Source organism: Megascapheus bottae, chromosome 6 (assembly GCF_031878675.1).
Source record: "Megascapheus bottae isolate mThoBot1 chromosome 6, mThoBot2.hap1, whole genome shotgun sequence".
Lineage (NCBI taxonomy): Eukaryota > Metazoa > Chordata > Mammalia > Rodentia > Geomyidae > Megascapheus > Megascapheus bottae.
In genome coordinates this window covers 76,180,186-76,201,587 of record NC_143514.1, presented here as the reverse complement: position 1 = coordinate 76,201,587, position 21,402 = coordinate 76,180,186, and the positions used below count along the sequence as shown (strand labels likewise).

The following is a 21,402-nucleotide window of genomic DNA, read 5'->3' as shown; positions in this document are numbered from 1 at the left end:
TTGAGTAAAAAACGCTCAGGGACAGTGCTCAGGCCCTGAGTTTCAACCCCAGGACTGGCAAAACAACAACAGAACCCCTCCGGCAGTCATAGCTAATCGTTGTGATCCAAAGGCATCTTGTCTCCCCATCAAGTCACAGCTTCTGGCTAGCTCTCCAGGCACCCAACATTCCCCATTTTAGAAAAGGATTTTTATTTTATTTTTGTGCCAGCAGTGGGCCTTGAACTTAGGTGCTCAAGGCTGGTGCTCTACCACTTGAACTACAGCTCCAGTTCTGTTGTTTTTACTTGCTCATTGGAGATAGGAGTCTTATCGACTTTCCTGCTTCGGCTGGTTTTGAATAAGCAATCCTCAGATTTCAGTCTCCTGAGTAGCAAGGACAACCGGCGTGAGCCACCCGGGCCTGGCTTTCTCCGGAATTTTACATCCAGGCAGCAAACAACTGTTAACTGGCACAGAAGACTCGTTCTTGCTCCCCACACTAACGTCTGTTTAATGTCTTTGGTTTTTGTTGGATGTAGGGCTTGAACTCGGGGTCTGGGCGCTGTCGTTGAGCTTTCTCCACTCAAGGCTAGTACTTTACCACGTTGAGGCAGTGCCATTTCTGGTTTTCTGGTGGTGATTGGAAATAAGAGTCTCATGGACTTTCCTGCCTGGGCTGGCTTTGAACCGTGATCCTCAGATCTTGGCCTCTGAGTAGCTAGGTTTATAGGCGTGAACCAATAGCACTGAGTCTGTTTATCGCCAATTATTCTTGTTTCTTTTCCTCTAGGAAACCTTGATGAACAGACTCTCTATCCACGCTGTGTCTCAACACCTCCTTACTTCTGTCCTGGAGCTTGCCCCTTCCTGCAAGGACAATTTTCTTTCCTTATTTGTGTTTGTTATTGTCAAGGCCTGCCTGAGAGAGCAGAGACCTTGTCTTTCTTATTTAAAACACATCTGCAGTGCCCGTGGCAGGACTGGCACTTAGCAAGCACTGGATAATTACAGAAGTAAAGACAGAAGGGAATGATGGCTGACAGAAAGTTAAGATAGACTATAAGCCAAGAAATGGGGAGTGGATCCTTCTCCCAGAATTGCCCCAGTGCTTTCTGAGCTCCTGGTCCTAGTCTCACCCCCATCCCAAGCCAGCACAAACCCCAGTCAGGTTGCATTAACCCACTGGGACGAATGATATGTTTGTCTCTGAAACTCAGTGCTGGGTCTCCAGCCTCAAAGATACGGCCTGTCATAGCCAGTGCTCCAAAGAAATGTCACACACACGCCCGGAGGCCACCAGTGAGGGCTGTTCATAGTGCAAGTCCCAGAGGTTTGTTTTTTTTATTTTTGAACATTGTATTGGTTGAATATGACCTACTTAGTAGAAACCTGGCCTTCCGGAGAGTTCACTAGACGTTGTGAAGATGGCAAGCCCCAAACTTCATCAGCATAGAGAATGGCTAAGATGTGCTGGCTGAGGAAGCAAGCCTCATTCTTGGCCCCCCTGACTGTTGTCTTCAGAGGAAAGAGTGATCCTGAGCAAAGAGGCCATCATACCTCAACAGAGTGTGGTCTTCCTCTGTCAGTTTAGACTTAGGCTCAGAGTTCAATTAATGCAAACCAATGGTTTCCTCACCTGCTTACCAAGATCCCATCACAACAACTTAGCTTTCAGCTGGTGCTGGTGGTTCACATCTGCAATCCTAGCTTCTCAGGAGGCTGAGATCTGAAGGTTGTGGTTTAAAGCCAACCTGGGTAGGAAGTCTGTGAGACTTTGGTCTCACAGTAAGCCATCAAAAAGCTAGAAGTTAAGGTGTGGCTCAAGTGGTAGAGTGCCAGCCTTGAGCAAAGAAACAACCCCTTAAAACAAAAAAAAAAGTAAGAGACAGTGTTCAGAGCCTGAGTTCAAGCCCCAGAGTACTGGCATATGTGCTCGCTCTCTCTCTCTCTCTCTCTCTCTCTCTCTCTCTCTCTCTCTCTCTCTCTCTCTCTCACGCGCGCGCACACACACACACACACACACACACACACACACACACACACAGAGCTTAGCTTTTGCCCTTGGTACCATTTTAGTTGAACATAGGTCTTACTTCATTTACCCTACTATTTAACAGAATATCACAGAATGTTTTTTTAATTATGAATAACATATATTTATTTCTCACCGGGCTGGAGACTGGAGGTTGGACATGAATGTACAGAGCCCCCTGGTTCCAGTGAAGTTCTGCTTCCTGGTTCCCACATGGGCAACTCCTCACTGCCTCCACCCCCATTTAGTAGCAGGACGGCGAGTCCTCTTCTTCTAGACTCACCTTGTGAAGGCGCTGACCCCGTCCAGCAGGGCTTCACCTGCACGGCATCCTCATCCCCAGTCCCCGCCCCTTCTGAAGGCCACCGCACTGGAGGCGGGGCTTCTGCATCTGACACGGGGGAGGGGACACAAGCACTGTCTCCTCCTGTCAGGAACAAATAAGAAGAGAAGACTTCTTGCTCTTGGATAGGAACTTGGGTCCCCACGGTGGGCAGCTCAGAGCAAGAATAGCACCCCCATCTTTGCAGCCAGAAGACTGCATGTGGTCCAGCCAGCTTCCGTGCGTTTCAGCTGTCAGTCAGGAAGCCCAGATCCACTGGGCCGTGATTCCTTCCACCCTTCCTGGCTTCTCTGCTCGAAGATTGGCCCGGGCCTAGCGGACATGCTCCGAAGTCCAGACCTGGACCCGGCTCTGTCCTGCTCCTCCCTGGGGTGATCACTCTCTCTCGTTGGGCATTTCTCGCTGTCCTGGAGCGCTGCGGCTGGCCAGGTTGGGCAGCTCAGTCTTCCTCGTCCTCGTCTTCATCCTCCGTGTCCTTGTTCGGGGTACATCTCTGGAAACACTGCACCACTGTGGCCAGGAAGAAGCTGGAGATGATGGCGGCGATGGAGACGGCTACCCCGGAGAAGATGATGATAAACAGGTCCGTGAGCGACAGGCTGAACTTGCACTCGCTGAAGCTGGCCTCAGACAGCTCGTGCAGAGCCACCCTCCGGTTCTCTGTGGGCAGGGAGCACTGGATGGCATCCAGGCCTGCAGAGAGGCGAGCGGAAGAAGAGACAGAGACAGAGAGAGGGTTAGCCCGAGGTCCATCCCCTCCCAGAGGTCACCAGGGCAGGTTATCTTGACTTGGAGATACCAGGGTGAGGGCAGCAGGCCCCATACTGGGTCTGGAGTCTCCAGTCCAGACCACCCAGGCAATAGCTGTCTGTGGAGACGGGGAAGGTGGGGGGCAGATGCCATGGGTGGGAGACCACCACCTCGTGAAAGGAGCTGGTCTGCAGGTCACTCTGCAGTCTGCAGTCCCCTCCTCTTCACTGCCCTTGAGGCAGCACAGAAGGCATGATTTGCACTGTCTGGAGATCACCCTGAAAGGGTTTCTCTTGATGGGAAAGCATGAGGACATAGTTGAAAGTGGCCTTCTCAGGGCACCTGGTACACAGAAGCCTGGCCCCGTCACCTAAAGACGGTGTTCAGTGCAGCTTTCCAGGCTCACCCCTGTGGACCTGGGTACAGGAATCTGCTGTGGAGTCATCAATTCAGTGTGCTTAGTACCTGGGTGATTGTCCTGCTGGTCCAGAGGCCCAGTTCCAGAAGCATTACTGATTTTCTTTTCCTTAATCGATACAAAAGTTTATTATGAAAGGAACCCTCCCTCCCTTCCCGTTCCCTCCCTCCCTTCTTCCTTCCTTCCTTCCTTCCTTCCTTCCTTCCTTCCTTCCTTCCTTCCTTCCTTCCTTCCTTCTGTCCCCTCCATTCCTTTCTCTTCTTTTCTTTCCCTTCTCTTTTTTTGTGCCTATCCTAGGGCTTGGACTCAAGGTCTTGCACATTTTTTTTCCCAGTCCTGGGGCTTGAGCTCAGGGCCTGAGCACTTTTCTTGGACTTTCTCAAGGCTAGAGCTCTACCACTTGGGCCACAGCACCACTTCCAGCATTTTTCTATGTATGCGGTACCAAGGAATTGAACCCAGGTCTTTGTGCATGCTAGGCAAGTACCCTACCACTAGGCCAAACTCCCAGCCCCTTGCACATTTTTTTAGGGACAGTAATGAGGCTTGAACATGGGGCCTAGGCACTGGCCTTTAGCTATTTTGCTAAAAGCAGGTGTTCTACGTGAGCTTTTCGATGAGTAATTGGAGATAAAGAGTCTTACAGACTTCCCTGCTGAGGCCAGCTTTGAACTCTGATCCTCAGATCACAGTTTCTTCTGAATAGTTAGGATTACAGTCATGAGGCACCAACATCTGGCTTTTGATTAACTGTATTTTTTTACCTTTCTTTTTTGGTACTGGGGATGGAACCCAGGACGTTGCACTTGCTAGGCAAGTGCTTTGCTACTGAGCTACATCCCAGCCCCAACATCTGGCTTTTGGTGCTCAGTTCTTCAAAGAATTGACCCTGCGCTCATTTTCCATATTATCTGATTTGCTCATACCTTGCTAAATTATCAGCCAATTACCCAGCAAAAAGCAGCCCAGCCAGTTGCCTAGGCTCTCCTCTGTACATCCTGTCTGAGCTGGCTCCTTCTTTCTATCCTGGCTGCATCTGCAGTTAGCTTACTTCTGCTCTCCTCCCCTTGGGAGCTGTTGCCTAGCAACCAGACTGGGCACTCTCCTCTGCCAGCATTAGTACCTGCATTAGAGACCCCAGGAATTAATGTGGACTGGAGCTCTATACCTTTCTCTTGTTTATATGCAACCAGAGTGGGATTTTTTTTGCCAGTCCTGGGGCTTGAACTCAGGGCCTGGGCACTATCTTAGGACACTTTTTGTTGAAGGATAGCATTCTGCCACTTGAGCCACTGTGCCACTTTCAGGTTTTTCTGTGTATGTGTTCCAGGGACTCGAACCCAGGGCTTCGTGCTTGCTAGGCGAGCATGCTACCTACCACTAGGCCATGCTCATGGCCCACCAGAGTATATATATATATATATATATATATATATAACTATAACTGTAACTATATATGTGCATGTGTATATATACATGTATACATATATATATATATATATGTATGTATATCGCCAGTTCTGGGGCTTGAACTCAGGGCCTGGGCACTATCTGTAAGCCTCTTTGTGCTCGAGTCTAGCACTCCACCACTTGAGCCACAGCTTTACTTCCTGTTTTTAGTGGAGATAAGAGTCTCACAGACTCTCCTGCCCAGGCTGTCTTCAAACTGCGATCCTCAGACCTCAGCCTCTTGGGTAGTCAGGATTACAGGCCTGTAAAGAATTTATTAACATTGATTTTTACATCATATTTCGAATGACGTGTTTAACAAACAAGTGTTTAGGAAGGGAATCTCCATATACAATCACTGGCAGTTAGATTTTAGAACACAATTAAAATTAGGCTGAGGGTTTGTATGTCATAGATACATATTAATCTATGTAATAAAACAATATCTATAGAATCATAAATTTTTATGTCTATGTAGTTGTGTTTATAACTAGTTTTTGTTATAACTGTTAATATCTATTAATGGTGAAACTCACTGGGATTCGTTGTACTATTTTCATAATGAATATACTGTACCCTAATCCCTCTCCTTCCTACCTCCTGATCACACAGCTCCTTCTATTTGGTTGTAGTGCTAGAGAGTAAACTGAGGGCCTCAAGCTTACTACACAAGCAATGTGTCTATTACTTGAGCCAGGCCCAAGTCTTAAGTCACTGTGTGTGTGTGTGTGTGTGTGTGTGTGTGTGTGTGTGTGTGTGTGTGTTGGTAATGAGGCTTGAAATCAGGGTCCCAAGTTTTCCTTTGACTTTTTTTTTTTGGTCACATTTCTAATTCTGCTACTTCTGGATTTTTGCTGTAAGTTGAAAATAAGAGCCTCATAAACTTTCCTGTCTGGGCTGGCTTTGAATCAGGATCTTCATATCTCAATCTTCTGAGTAGCTACAATGATTGACTTGAGTTACCAGTACCCAGATAACCACTGTTTTTGACTGTTTCTTTTTCTTTTTCTTTTTGCCAGTCCTAGGCTTGAGCTCAGGGCCTGAGCACTGTCCTTGGACTTTCTCAAGGCTAGAGCTCTACCACTTGAGCCTCAGCACCACTTCCCGCTTTTTTCTATGTATGTGGTACCGAGGAATCGAACCCCGGTCTTCATGCATGCTAGGCAAGCACTTTAACCACTAGGCCAAACTCCCGGCCCTTAACTGTTTATTTTTCTAAAAAAAAAAAAAAAAAGGCCAAAATAGGGGCCAGAAGTTCATGCATGAAGACCCAGATTTGATTCCTCGGTATCATACATCAAGTGGCAGAGTATCCGCCTATTCAGTGTAAGGCCATGACTTCACTCTTGTGTACCATAAAAACAAGGACAAATAAATAAACACATTTGACTCACATCGGAGTGCTTTAAAATGACAGTCGTATTTGGGGTGGGGGTTAAATGAAAAAATGGAAGCCAGGTGGAAAAAAAAGACAAATTTTTAAAAATGGGAAAAGCCCCACCTTCTCTCTCCCAGTCCTGGGCCTGGGCACTGTCCCTGAGCTTCTTTTTGCACAAAGCTAGCACTCTATCACTTGAGCCACAGCACCAAATGTGGCTTTTTCTATATATGTGGTACTGCAGAATCAAATGCAGGGCTTCATGCATGCTAGGCAAGCACTCTACCATGAAGCCACATTCCCAGCCCTGATCTGCCTTCTCTTGACAGCCTACCCCAACCCAAGACATTCTGAAAACAAACAAGAAGGTAAACAAGCAAACACATGCTGTCAAGGGCACAAGCCGTTTCTAAAGACAGCAGACTGTATGCAGCCATGAACCTCGTAAGGGGTCTTTAGGTGAACAGTGCCTAGAGCAGTTCTTGTCTTCCAACACAAATACATTACAACACAAGCCCCACAGTGCTGGTGGTTTAAGTCCAGTCTGATCATTTCTGATGTCTGAGACATTCGTTGTGCCAGGGAGTGAACATTTTTTTGTTGTTGTTATGGCATATTTTTTGGCGGTCATAGGGCTTCGCAACTCTGGGCCTGGGCACTGTCCCTGAGCTCTTCAGCGCAAGGCTGCTGCCCTACCCCTTGAGCCACAGCCCCACAGACTTTAGTGCCCAGGCTGGCTTTGAACTGTGATCCTCAGATCTCAGCCTCTTGAGTAGCTAGGGTTACAGGCATGAGCCACTGCACCTGGCTAGTTCTGGCACTTTTACAAAGCCAAGATCTTAGGAAATGTCACCTGGCCTTTCACCATAGACGGAGGAAAATATACTTTTTTGGAAACTGCCAAGGGAGAGGTTTCTGGGCATGATCATGATGATGACACCCTGGCTGGCTCTCTCCAGCTGGTGAAGGATGGAGAAAGAAGACAGAGTGGACCAAGAAAGTCAACCTGTTGTCTTCTGGCCCTATTTTGGCTTTTTTTTTTTTTTTTTTAGAAACAGTCAGCAGAGCCGGCATAGCTCAGTATGCTCAAGTCTCACTGGTCCCCCAGACTGGAGCTCAACGGTGATCGAGACTCTCATCCAGACCTCCTAACTCTGGGCCACGGCAGCACCCAGGAGAAAGTGATGGCCACTCAGAGATCACGTGTCTCCTCCTGGGGCAATACCCCCATGGGCAGCTTGGCTGGAGCCAACTGGCTTCCTATCTTTGATGCCATGATGGGTCTTTCTGTGTCCCCCAAATCAGCAGGCTCTAGCTGGTTGTGGTCTCATTGGAATGGGGCCCCTGGCACACTCAGGAGAAACAGAACGAGGTGCTGGCAGGTGGCTCATGTCTGTGATCCTAGCTCAGATCTGAGGATTTGGTTCAAAGACAGCCTGGGCAAAAAAGTCTATGGGACTCTCATCAAGCATCAAAAAAGCAGGAAGTATGGGCTGGGAGTTTGGTTTAGTACTAAATTGCTTGCCCAGCATGCACAAAGACCCGGGTTTGATTCCTCAGTACCACATACATAGAAAAAACTGGAAGTGGTGCTGTGGTTCAAGTGGTAGAGCTGTACCACTTGAGAAAGCCCAAGGACAGGGCTCAGGTCCTGAGTTCAGGCCCCAGGCCTAGCAAAAAAAAAAAAGCAGGAAGTAGAACTATAGCATATGTGGTAGAGTGCCAGCCTTGAGCAGAGAAGCCCAGAGACATTGCCTAGGCCCTGAATTCAAGCCACAGACTCAAGAGACAGACAGACAGACAGACTAAGAGGAGTAATGGGGGGGCTTGGGGCCACCTGTCACCCCCCCACACGGGACTCCTCTCCTGATGGATGACTTTTCCTGCACAGCTGACACCTGAGCAGAGAGGGTGAAGCGCTGCCATCCTAGAAATAGACAGTGACACAGCAGATGGTGGATTGAAATTAATCTCTTGCACCCAGCCCGGCCCTTTGCCAGGAAACGGGCTGCCACCAGGGGCTGTCCAGGCCTTTCCCCTCAGCTGGCCCCCAGGGCCTGCCCAGTTCCACCAGTAAAGGCCCTCGTAAGCACTTTTGTGCTTAAAGGTATACTTTCGGTTTTCAAGCTGTGCTTATCAGTGAAGCGTGCATGCACCTAGACAGCAGAAATGAACAAAAAGAAAGGGAATAAAAGAACCCGTTCGTTCACAGCAAACATACCAGTTTATACTTTTTGAAATGCTTTCCTGTGTCTATCTGTGTGCACATGAGTCTGCTGAGAGACGTGCACCCCAGCACTGTGCTGTAACTTTCCATTCTGCCAAATACCCCCTTTTTTTTCAGAGCTGTGATCTTGGCCTAGTGGTAGAGTGTTTGCCTAGCATGCATGAAAACCTAGGTTCTATTCCTCTGTACCACATACCTAGAAAAAGCCGGAAGTGGTGCTGTGGCTCAAGTGGCAGGGCTTTAGCTTTGAGAAAGCCCAAGACCAGTGCACAGGCCGCGAGTTCAAGCCCCAGGACTGGCTATATGGCTAGTGGCTCACACGTGTAATCCTAGCAACTCAGGAAGCTGAGATCTAAGGATCGAGGTTCAAGGCCAGGCCAGGCAGAAAAGTCCATGAGACTCTTACTTCCAAGGAACCACCAGAAAACTAGAAGTGGAGCTGTGTGGCTCAATGTATTAGAGCGCTAGCCTTGAGCACAAAGGCTAAAGGACAGCACCCAGGTTGTGAGTTCAAGCCTCAGGATGTGCACCAAAAACAGAAACAAAAACAGGAAATCACCTGTTGTCCTTTTCCTTTCCCCCCTCATTTCCTGGAGACCTGCCGACGGTGGCCTTGACCATCCCTTCCTCTTGGCCAATGTGATAAGCCTCGCAAGAGCAAAGCGTTGCTTGATTTTGCATTTCTCCAATTACCAGGCCTTCCTGGGCCTGCTGGATTTGTCCTTCTGTGACCTGCCTGCCCACTGCTGGAGCACTGCCTCTCCCCTGCCCCCTGCTCTGCCCCAGCTTCTCTGGGGATCCCTGAGCACTGATTCCTTCATTCTTTGCTGGAGCTCAAACTGTTCTGCCATTCGCATCATCTGCTCTCCTCTCACCGAGCCAAGATCCAGCCTGCGCTAGCGAACGCCTTTCCTCACATTCCCTGCCTTTCTCCTGGGACTCCTGAAGCTAAGGCCCTGGCAATGGCAGCTTAGGGGCCTTGGATGCCCTTAGGCAGACCTGCAAGCCAGGGTGCTCTGTCTTCCCACATCCCAGAAGCCTCGATCTGGAGGCTCATCAAACATCTCCCGGGCTCTCTCTCTCTTCACCCTTGTTTCACAGAGAAGAGGCTCAGGGAAGTCAGGCCATTTATCTAAAGTCACTTGGGGTCTAGAATGGAACCCAGGTCTCCCAATTCCTTGTTCTTTTCATGTTCTTAATTCACCCTGAGCACCTGGAGAAGGTGCTGGGAAGACAGAGCTGTTGCAGCCACTTTGTACTGCAGAGGTGAGGATATAGGAGGCACATGAAAGGCACCATGGCAGCAGTGCCAGGGAACTCGGGCTCTAATTTCCTTTAGTGGTGCCCTCTGTCCTCCATCATCACTTTCATTCCATGTCGACGGCCGGCAGACACTTTGTCTGATTAAGTAATACGCGGATTGCACGGAGAAGGCGTCTGTGTAGCGTACGGTCAAGGGCTTGCCCGCCTGGAGCTCTGGATGCTGGGCAGTGAATCAGTGCCCAGGCTCCTGTCTCATCCTCACTGCAGCCCAACCTCAGCACACACACCGCAATCCCACACACGTGCAGCAAAGGGACAAACTCCAGGGCTGTGTCCCCAGCATGGCATTCCCTAGGGAACCCGATCTGAGGACTAGCGCACAGGGCTGAGAACGCGATGCCTGGGGCAGCAGCAGCAGCAGCATCGACACCAACTCAACCATCGTCACCATTGCTGCTTCTACTGCAGCTACAACAGTCCCGACCACAACGTCCACAGCTCCTCCATGAATCATCTCTGAATCATCGCTCCTGCTCCTCCCCCTTTCCCTCCCTTCCTCCTGCTCTCTCCACCACCTTCTCCCTCTTCTTCTGCCTTTTGCCTGTTCTTCTCCTTGTTTTATTATTATTATTATTATTATTATTATTATTATTATTATTTGGAACAGGGTCTCACAGTTGGGTCCTGCATAAACCTGAGCTCACAAGCCGTCCACTCCCTTCGTCCTGAGTGCCGGGGTGACAGGCGTGTGCCATCATGTCCAGGCTTCGTGTCTGTCATGTCTACGACCCCTCACCCCTGTGTGCGCATGTGCCAGCCTCACCACCACCTCTCCCAGTTGTACCCAGGCTGAACCAACTCCACCACGCTCACCTCCTACCCCACAGGGCCCTCTTGGCCAGTCAGCCTGTGGGAGGCCCTGGACATCCGACCACCAGAACCACGAGAGAGAGGGGGGTTGTGCCATTTCAGTCCTGAGGTGGAGGGAAGGATGGAGTGGAAGGTAGCACAGGTCTTCCATGGCCCGCAGTGAGCAGGAGGCAGAGCCCCAGCTGGGACTGGGTGTCCCCAAGCTCAGTTCTGATGCCATGCTGAGACACCGCAGCTCAGGCCTCTGCGCCACCGTGTCCCTACTGACGGGTTCACTGCAGCTTGTTCAGTGCTTTCTTTGCTCTCTCTAGAGATTGGCTCCTTGGCTCTTACATGGACATGAATACTGCAGTCCATGCTTTATGCAGGGGGAAACTGAGGCACAAGAGGTGGAGCCATCTCCTCAGGCTCACATATCTCACTGCTAAGGGAGCTGGGCTCAGCTATGCTGGATCTTGATCAAAGCCCACTCTCAAACTGACATAGTGTTCACCCAGAAATGGTGGGGGTGCTTAGCTGTGGTCTAGGATTTTTCACTACTCTGCTGTGTGGCTTTGGGCAAGGCACATGGGCTCTTGGAACCATGGTTTCCCATCTCAAAATGGAGAAGGTCTAAGCTTTTCCAGAATCTTCTAGAATGTTCTCTCCAAGGTGGCAGTGCTCTTGCCATATTCATCATCATGTCCAGAACACCTGAAGGGAGATTTTTGTGCAGCAGGTTTTTGGCTTGCTCTGGTTTCTGCTAGCAGACACGAGTCACCTTTGGTTTTTCTCCCTCCAGGGCTGGGCTCTGAGACCCTGAGACCTAGGACTGAATTTTGTTCTGATCTTTAAACTCAAAAGCCAGCTTCTGGTGACTGCAATCCTAGCTACGCAGGCGGCTGAGATCCAAGGATCCCGGCTTAAAGCCAGTCCAAGAAGAGAAGCCCTTCTGAGACTCTTATCTTCAACTGACTACTCAAAAACCAGAAGTGGTACTGTGACTCAAAATAGTAGAGTATCCAGACCCTGAGTTCAAGCTCCACAACCGACAAAAATAAAATGAAATAAAAAAAGTGGCCTCAGTGCTCAGGGAGCCTGGCCCAAGATGTTCAGGGCACAGAGCAGTGTGAGTGAGCAATGTGAGTGAGCAGGCCAGTGGGGGCACTGGCAGAGAGCCCACCCTGGTGCCCCGGGTCAGTGAAAAGGCCGAAGGGCAGCAGAAGGCGCTGGCCGTTCACAGCAGGCATTTAGAAGCCGATTCCAGTTGTTGGTGGGCGAGTGGTTTCCAGGGAGGCTCAGAGAAAGCCCGCTCACCCATTCCCTGGAACCACATACAAAGAAAAAGCCAGAAGTGGTGCTGTGGCTCAAGTGGTGGAGCACTAGCCTTGAGCAAATTAAGTGTCCAAGAACAGTGCCCGGGCCCTGAGTTCAAGCTCCAGGACTGGCAAACAAACCTAAACAAACAAAAAAGTATAGAGTGTTTTGGTTTTATCTAAATCACAAAATGGCCAGCACAGGTACCAGATGTGAACCCTGGCCTACAAATGCCAAGGGCCTCAGAATCACATGCCAAACCCCTGCCCATCCTCCATGACCCACCGCCCTCCATCGTCACCACACATTTTCCCAGCAGCCCTCAGCCCAGACAGACCCTCTATGTCCCTAAACCTGGAGGTTCTGCCTTTAGACAAGACTAAACCAGAGGTCCAACAGTGGTCAGGGACACCCGGAGTGGCTTTCCCAGCCCCCTTCCCTTCACCCCCCATCCCCACGGTGACCAGAGCCACCCCTGGCTACCTCTCTGCATAGTGCCACCCCCTCCATCTCCAAACTGATGAGTTCAAGAGACTCCCTGAAGAACCAGACACAGCCTCCCAGCCAGGACAGCCTCGCCCAGCCTCAGGTGGCTCCGGGGGACCTGGATGAGCATGGGGGGAGATGGAGGCTCTTCTAAATGAAAAGGAAAAGTGAAGAGACCCACCCATCCATGGAGAGAAAGAGAGGAAGGAGGGAGGGAGGGATGAAGAGGAGGCAGCTGTGTTTCCTGTGAGACCCCAGGCCTCCAGTTCTCAATCCCAGAAGTCTCTGGGGCAGGGCTATAAGGACCACACCCCTCAATCCCCTGCTCCCTGCTAATGCCAGAAGTGGCAGGGACCCCTCCCTCACTTCTATCAGCTGAGCAGCCCAGGTGGCAACTCAGCAGGAGGCACAGGGCTCTCAGTGCTGGGGGGCCAGAAAACACGGAGCCACAAGCTCCTCTCCCTGACCAGCCCTGCTCTGGCCAGGGATGGGAACACCTGGTCTCATTCCCTGTCACCGTGGAGACCTGAGGCTTGGGAAAGCCACAGACGGGACCAGAATCCTACAGACTTGGGGAAGGAAGGAAGCTAGAAAATCTGTACTCCTAACCCCTGCCCTGGCTGGCCAGTGACCTGGACATTCCCCTCCTGACCCGAGCTGTGATGGCAGAAGCGGAGCCAGCTGCCAATGGCTCCCTGGAATGTGTGTGGTCACCTGCTGGCTCACCCACTGGCCCACTGGACCGGAGGACCCAGGGTATGTCTGGCAGCAATGAGACACGTCTAGGACTGGTTCGTGTGCTCCCTGGTGGCAGGGAGGTTATGCTCATGAGTAACAGGTGACAGGAGGGACTGTCAGGGAGGCTCAGGGAGGAGACATTTCTCTGGACACAGCCTTGTGACCATCCCGGGAGATGTATCACCAGGGGGGCGAAATGGAGACAGCAGCCCTGGCTGGAGACTGGTCAGGGGAGGGCATGGACAGAGGAAGTTCTGGTGTCACTCACGTGAGGACATGGAGGAGGAAGAACGGGGGAGGCTGTAGAGTGGGAGTGGAAGCTGGGCTGGTCCTCAAGAATGAAAGCTAAGGAGTCTTCCAGACCCGCCATGTACTGTACCCACCACTGAAATGGGACACATTTTTTGTATCTTCAGACAGGGCCTAGGATTCCCAATAGTGGTCCTGAGTTAAGCCAGGAGCCAACATTACACAGAGCAGGCTCTCCAACCAGACTTGGGGGCCTGGAAGCTAAGAAGGACAGATGGGGTTGGGAGTTTGGCCTAGTGGTAGAGTGCTTGCGTAGCATGCATGAAGACCTGGGTTTGATTCCTTGATATCACATACATAGAAAAAAGCCAGAAGGGGTGCTGTGGCTCAAGTGGTAGAGCTCTAGCCTTGAGAAAGCCCAAGAGCAGTGCTCAGGCCCTGAGTTCAAGGCCCAGGACTGGCACAAAAAAAAAGAAGAAGGATGGATAGGGAAGTCCCATAAGGAATGGGGAGAGAGGACAGAGGGAGGAAGACCCACCCAGAATGGTAACACAGGACAGATGCGGGGCAGAGTCCAGGATGCTCACATGAGGTGTGATTCAGGTAGAAAACACAATGGCCCCAACAGACCCTGGCTCAAGGAGGGCTTCGCTGTGACCTGAGTGATGTGGAAGAATTGATGCACCTGGCCGGTCCCCACCCACCTGCCAAGCCACCTCAACACACACACACACACACACACACACACACACACACACACACACACACACACACACACACACACACAAAGCCAGAAGTGGAGCTGTGGTTCAAGTGGCAGATCACCAGATGAGCAAAAAAAAAAAAGGCTAAAGGGCAGTGCTAACATCCTGAGTTCCAGCCTCAGGACTAGCACACATACACACACACAGAAAAGATTTCCTGCAAATCTCCACCCAGTCAGCCGATGATGGACAGGTCAGCTGCAGCTAACAGTGATTGTCCCCTCGAGAGAGAACTCCCAGCTGTGTCCCCAGAGGCTGTCTGTCCACTGCCCCTCGGTGTCCAGCATGAGGTGTCCCCTGAGTTGGCTGGCAGAATCAAGTGATGGTGGCTTATTTTCAAGGAGATGCAGCATTTTAGGGGCAGAGCATCAGGATTTGGCGGGGGGGAGGATGTGCAAGTCCAGGGAGAGGTCACCCAGGATCTATCCCCTGAAACGCGCCAGCCTGTGGTGCTGGGAAATGCTGACACCACCCTGGTACTGGTGAGAAAGGTGACACCACACTAACTTCTAAGAGACAATCTGCAAACGCAGGGAGTGTGCCACGCTCCGCGTGTCCCCACTGGTCAGAAGCAGCAGGGAGAACACGTGCCCCCATCACAAACACGCATGAAAATGTTCCCTGAACCTCAAGCAGAAGCCACGGGAGCCATCACCTGCCCAAGAGCAAGTGCTGTGGACATTGTGTGTAAAGGCAGGCATGGAGTGTTGAGACCTGAAGACTGCCTGCCTGCCTGCCTGCCTGCCTGCCTGCCTGCCTGCCTCCAGCTGTCTAGGCAAAAGCACTGCTGAGGAGGGTGGGGAGTTGGTCCCAGTTGTGGAGCCTGAACTCAGATCCAGTCCCTGAGCCGCGGGGCTCAAGGCTAGCTCTCCACCACTCCAGCCACAGCGCCACTTCCTGCTTTAGGATGATTAATTGGAGGTAAGAGTCTCATGGACTCTTCCTGCCTGGGCTGGCTTGGAACCATGAACCGCAGATCTCTGCCTCCTGAGTAGCTAGGATTACAGCCACTGGCTCCTTTTACGTTCTTTTTCTTTTCTTTTTTTAAATTAATTTTACTTATTTATTTATTTTTGTTTATTTGGTACCAAGGAATCAAATTCAGAGCCTCATGCATGCTAGGCAAGCACTGTACCATGAAGTCACATTCCCAGCCCATCCTTTCGCTTTCAAATAACCTCCCTCTGTAAACTTTAAACACTATCCAAACCAAACCCATCACAGGCCGCATCAAAGCCACGGGACTTTTACAGTGGGAGTGAGCCCTCCAGTGCTCCCACTGAAAAAAGCTCAGGTCTAGAGAGAGCAGGCAGACCAGGCAGGTCCCCTAGGCTCCTGTGTGCACACCTCTCTGGGGTGCCAGATGGGGGTGGGACCCAGATGGGGGTGGGACCCAGATGGGGGTGGGGCCAGGCAGGGGTGGGGCCAGGCAGGGGCGGGGACCAGAGGGGGTGGGGACCAGAGGGGGTGGGGACCAGAGGGGCGGGGACCAGAGGGGGCCGGATCCCTGGTCACCCCCAGAAGCTCATTCATGAGGACCAGGGCTCAGGAGCTTCAACTTCACTCAGGCTTTCAGATGGCCCTTTGAGAAACACCATCAGTTTGTTTCCTGTCCCCTTGCCAGGGTGCTGTTAAGGGAAGATGGGCCGCTGTAGGAGGTGACACTGAGCTATGACAACAGTGTCACACTGCAGGCAGGTGAGGGGGGGGCTCCCTTGCTCCCTCCATGCCCTCTCCCTCTCCACCCTGGCCAGTCACCTGAGCTATTTCTGAGGCCTCTGGCTTCCAGAACTTGCTGCTTGGTGAGAGATTATCCCTGTTCTCCTGGGTGACCCACTATCCCTGACTGCTCCTGGGGGAACCTTCAGAACTCAGGGCTGAAGGGAGGGAGGCAAGGCTGAGAGCAGGCATGCTGGGAAGTATTCGGGGTCATGAGTTAGACACCCGGGAGGCTCCAGTGAGCTCAGTGGCCCTGTTCAAACCTTCTTGTTGGGTAGGGTAGATAGTGGGCGCAGATATTTGCCAGGCAGATATCCAGGCAGGTATCTGCCAAGGGAAGGGAAGAAATCCATCTGGGTGCCAGGGGCTGGGTCTTCAGCACATGGCCTTGGAGCCTGGGAATAGCATAGCTGGGGAAGATCAGTGACAGTGCCCAAGCCTAAATTCAAGCCCCAGGACACGTGTGTGTGTGTGTGTGTGTGTGTGTGTGTGTGTGTGTGTGCGTGTACACACATACACACCTACCTAGAAGAGTCAGTGTTGATGGCTCAGGCCTGTCATCCTAGCTACTCAGAAGCTAAGAGCTGGAGGACTGAAGTATGAAGTTATCGGAGGCAGAAAAGTTCATGAGAGTCCATCTCTAAAATAACCAGCAAAAACTTAGAGCGGAGGCATGGTGCAAGTGGCAGTGCACCAGCCACAAGGAATCAAGCTCTACTTTGCATAATTGAGAGTCTGAAGGTTCCCAGGACAAAGAAATAATACATGGTGAAGGAGATGAAAACATAGTAATTGCCCTGTTTGATGACTTACACACTGTACTCCCCACCCCAAATAGGTATAATTATTGGCTCAGTTACATCAGAAAAGCTTTTAAGCATAAGCAGCGGTGAAAACCTAGGAGGAAGGACACTGAGCTGCACACTCCTGGGCCCCTTGTGGAACGTCAACCCCAGCCCGCACGCTGGGAGACATGTCATTCCATTCTGGATTCACAGTCAGGAAACCGAGGCTGAGAGGGGTGGACAACATCTGAACTTGGGACCTGCGCTCGGTCCTGCCCCACCTCCACCTCTGGTTTACAGCTCGGGAATGTTGCTCGGGCCTCATTCTAAGCACAGGGTACACTAGTTCTAGGGGCATGAACTCAGGGCCTGGGCACTGTCCCTTAGCTTCTTTATTCAAGGCTGACACTTTACCACCTGATCCACAGCTCCACTTTCAATTTTTGCTGGTTAGCTGGAGTCTCATAAATTTTCCTACCTGGGCTGGCTTTGAACTGAGATTCTTAGATATCAGCTTCCTGAGAAGCTAGGATTAGATGTGTGGCCTGGCTCCGTATTTCCCTGGCTGAGTGAAACTAACTCCTCCCTCCCAGTCCTACACCCCCTCCCCCGGCAAAGTCTATCTGCCATGGCTACTTGATACCCATTTTCTTCCCCATGAGATGGAGAGGAGTTTATTTGCATTTCTCTGGATTTCCATCCACAGTACTACCTGTCAGTTCTCAGTTCTCATCCTCACCCTATCAGAGGACTACACAGTATTCCTTCACCATGTTCCAGTTGGCTGCATGAGGAAGTGGAGGCTCAGAAGCTGTATGGCACCGTTCCACAAACTCCTAGATCTTAAATCAGGACCCAACCCCACCACCCAGCCCACCTTAGGCTCTGGGGGAGTTGTCAGAGGTCGACTCAAGTACTGTGGGGATGAGATAAGTGACCTGTTCAAAGTCTCAGCCACCTAGAGTAGAAGTGAGAGCAAAGTCCAGGCCTTGACTGACCCTCATCTGGAAGATGCTGGGACCCACGGCCGGTGGTTGATGTCATTAGTGTATTAGTTCTGCAAAGGCAGGAGTCTCTGAAGGCAGCCCCTTCTCCCAGTGAGGTCTGCACTAGGCTAGTCCTGTCTCTTCCCAGGGAGCTAGGAAGGAAAAGGAGGACAAAGTTTAAAGCCAGGGAGTAGAGAGGGGGTCTCTGCACTTCGGAAGGTCAGATCTCTTCAGGGATGGTTCACGTGGTGGAGCCAGGCCTCTGAGGGGGTCTGATCTGCCAGGGCTGGGGAGGAAGAGAGCCAGGTCAGCGGCGGTGTGAAATAGTATGGAGAACTCCAGGATTCTGCCCTCTCTGGATGGAAGGAAGACATAGCGGGGCTCAGGCTGCATGGCTCTGACGGGAAGCCAGAAGCCCCCCAAGGGAAGGGCATTGCCTGGCCCTGTCCTGATGGAGATCACAATGGACGCTGGAGTTCCCCCTCTCTACCTGAGCCTCACCTTCCCTTCCTTCCTGCTGGGCCCCTTCCCAGGGCCCTGGCTCCCCTGTGTCCAATAATCTTCCCCTGACTCTAGAAGCAATAGAGCAGGCAGGGAGCTGAGAGGCCAGCCCAGGCTTGCAGGCTACTGGATAACCCTAGAACTGGCTGGCTTGTTTTTGTGCATGGGTTCTGAGACTTGGGCTGTGCTGGCCCCTGGCCGCCTTCTACTTAGGGACCCATAAATGACCCACACCCATCTATCCTGGGACCAAACCCCTTCTGAGATGATCTTCACATGATCTGAGGCAGAGCCCACTGGCCTCTGACTTGGGAAAGTGAGCTGTTAAAGACTGGAGAAGGGAGGGCCACGGACAGGACCAGAAGATTCTGCTGCCCAGACACGCTGGTCCAGCAGGGAGCCAGGATCAGTTAACACCGAGACACATCCAGACTCCCTTTTCCCAGCAGGGACCCAGGGTCGGTTAACACAGATATACATCCAGACTCCCTTTCCCCATAAGGGATCCAGGAGCAGTTAACACGGAGACACATCCAGACTCCCTTTCCCCAGCAGGGATCCAGGAGCAGTTTGCACTAGGAACCGTCAGCACCTAGAGTCCCTCACCTAGGACAGTTGCTGGTTGAGCCCCTGGTCTCTAGGCCCAGCCAGATTCCGGGCTGCAGTGACCTCTCCCTGTCCCTCTGTCCTCCTGCCCCATCCAGCCGTGTCCACTCACCTTGGGGAAGTCTGTCCAGCCCGGGTCCTGGCCTTCACTCACCTTTGGGCAGTTTGGAGGTGTTCTCCTGGATCCAGGAGAAGAGGTGGGCGAAGTCACAGTCGCAGAGCCATGGGTTTCCGTCCAGGCGCAGAGCGCGCAGCCCGGGCAGCGCGTCCAGGGCGGCCACGTTGAGGCTGCGCAGGTTGTTGTCGTTGAGCTCCAGCACCTGCAGCGACTCCAGGCTCTCGAAGGCCGCCTCGTGCACGCCGGCCAGGCGGTTGTTGGCCAGGCTCAGCTTGACCAGCCTCCCGGCCGATCGGAAGGCGCCGGCGCGCAGCTGGGTCAGGTTGTTGTAGCTGAGGTCCAGGAAGGCGAGCTTGGCGGAGCCTCTGAACGTGCCGTCCTCCAGCGCGCGCAGCGAGTTGTTCCTCAGGTCCAGGTACACCAGGTCGCCGTAGAATATGAAGAAGTCCTCCGGGATCCGCTGGATGCGGTTGCCGGCCACCAGCAGCTTGCGCACGTCCAGGGGAAAGGGGTCGGGCACGCTGGGAAGCCCGCGATCGCGGCAGTCCACGGTATGGGGGGCGGCGCAGGTGCAGCCCGCGGGGCACGCGTGTCCCGGACCGAGCAGCAGGAGGAAGCTGCAGAGCCCGAACACCCGGGAGGCGGCGGCGGCGAGCGCTCGGGGGCTCATGGCCGAGGGGAACGCGGGTCTCGGGCAGGCCTAATGGGGCGAGGAGGTCGTGCGCCCAGGGCGCACAGGGACGCCGGCGCCTGGGACCCGCGGCGGCGTCCCGGCTGGGTCGGGGAGGGAGCGGAGCGCGCCTGAGAAGGGATTCCACCGCACAGGAAATGAAGCCGCTGGAAAATCGGCGGGGCGGAGGGGGGGAGGGGGACGTCGCCAAGGCGGGCTCCCGAGGATCGGTCACTCCTGCCCGGCTGGCCAGAGGCGGCACTGGACGCTAAGTCCAAGATCCAGCCCCAGAGCAGCTTCTAGAGGACACGTCCTGTCAGGGGCATGCGCCCGCGCCCCGTGTCCGCCCGGTACCCTCACTCACTCCTGGCGCACGCGCCACCCTGGTGGCCAAGGGGAGCAGCAGGGAGGACCTGGGTCACTCAGGCTCTGCCCATCTGATCTGGGTAGGGCTACAAGGTGGCCAGGATGCCCGCCTTACTTGCCTTCTCCCTCCTGCGTTTGACACATGGCAGCCAGGAGGAGAATGCGCAAGGCTGGCAGTGCCAGGAGCCCAAAGGACAGTCAGGGCCAGTCAGCCATGTCCACGCAGACCTGGAGCTTAGGGCTGAAATCCGCAGACACCAGACACTCCACTGCTGGAGGACAACATTCAACAGGAGATGGCCCTGGTCCTGGCTGGTGGCCTGAAACCAATGCCTCTACCTCTCAGACCGCAGTTAGAAACATCTGTGTAGGGGAAATGGCTTCACCAGTTGCATGTGAGTGAGCATTAGAGTCAAGACATGATGTTTGGGCCAGGGGCCAGTGGCTCCCATCTGTAATCCTAGCTAGTAGAGAGCCTGAGATCTGAGAATGGATGTGTGAAGCCAGCCTGGGCAGGAAAATCCATGAGCCTTGTATCTTCAATGAACCATCAAAAAAACAGGTGTGGCTTAAATAGTCAAGTGCCAGTCTAGAGCGAAAAAGTTGAGGAACAGAACCCGCACCGCACCCCCACACTCCAATAATCATTTGGGGGGTAAGGGGCTTAGAGTCTTGTTAGCTCATTTTGCTTCCAGTCTGACTGTCTACTGCTTGAGTCACACCCCTACTTCTGGCTTTTTGCTTGGTTAACTGGCAGTAAGGGTCTCTGGGGTGTTTTCAGCCCATGTTGGCTGCACTCTCACCTCCCAAGTAGCTAGGATTCGAGGTGTGGGCCTCTCAGCCCAAGGCGGAGAGCCAGGGGTGCTGAGGTTGGCCTGAGACACTGGAAGGCCAATTCTCTCCTCACCATCCCCCAAGCCAAACTCTTCCCCCCCCCACCTTATTCCAGAAACTTCTCCAGGGGAGGGTCCTGCTCAAGGCCCTGGGGATTTCCTGCTGCTGGCTATTTTGGTTCAAACACCTTGGAATTGACCAACTCCCCCAGGACCAAAATAACCTAGCGAACAGCTGTGGGCCACAGGCCCCCAGAGCCCCTGCCCTGGCCCTGAGCCTGCTGGAGATTGTGGAAGCCTGTGACTCTAAAACACCCAAAGCTAAGCCCCCCCTGCCCCGCCGCCTCTTTCCAAAGGTACAAGCAGTCGATGTCTCTGAGCCCTAGGATCAAGCAACTGAGCCTCTGGGTAGCAGCCAAGGACTGGGAGGGGAGGGAGAGTTGGCTGGAATCAGGAGGGAGGGCAGAAGGAGGGGGAGCTCTGATGTCTACAACTCTTCCCCCATCTGCACCCAAGTCCCTGTCGATGCACAGTCATTTTTCTGGGGTCCCCAGCTTCAGGAGTGGGGGGTCC

At 52.7% G+C, this 21,402-nt stretch overlaps 1 protein-coding gene across 1 annotated transcript; it reads right to left on the bottom strand.

The window, feature by feature from the left end:
• Positions 1 to 2,162: 2,162 nt before the first annotated feature.
• Lrrc38 (leucine rich repeat containing 38) lies at positions 2,163 to 19,833 on the bottom strand. Its single transcript, XM_090333906.1, has 2 exons — positions 18,997 to 19,833; positions 2,163 to 3,050 (listed from the first exon to the last, which is right to left on the bottom strand). Exons 1-2 carry the CDS (start codon positions 19,628 to 19,630, stop codon positions 2,797 to 2,799), a joined length of 888 nt encoding a protein of 295 aa, XP_090190032.1. The 5' UTR covers positions 19,631 to 19,833; the 3' UTR covers positions 2,163 to 2,796.
• Between the last annotated feature and the right edge of the window lie 1,569 nt (positions 19,834 to 21,402).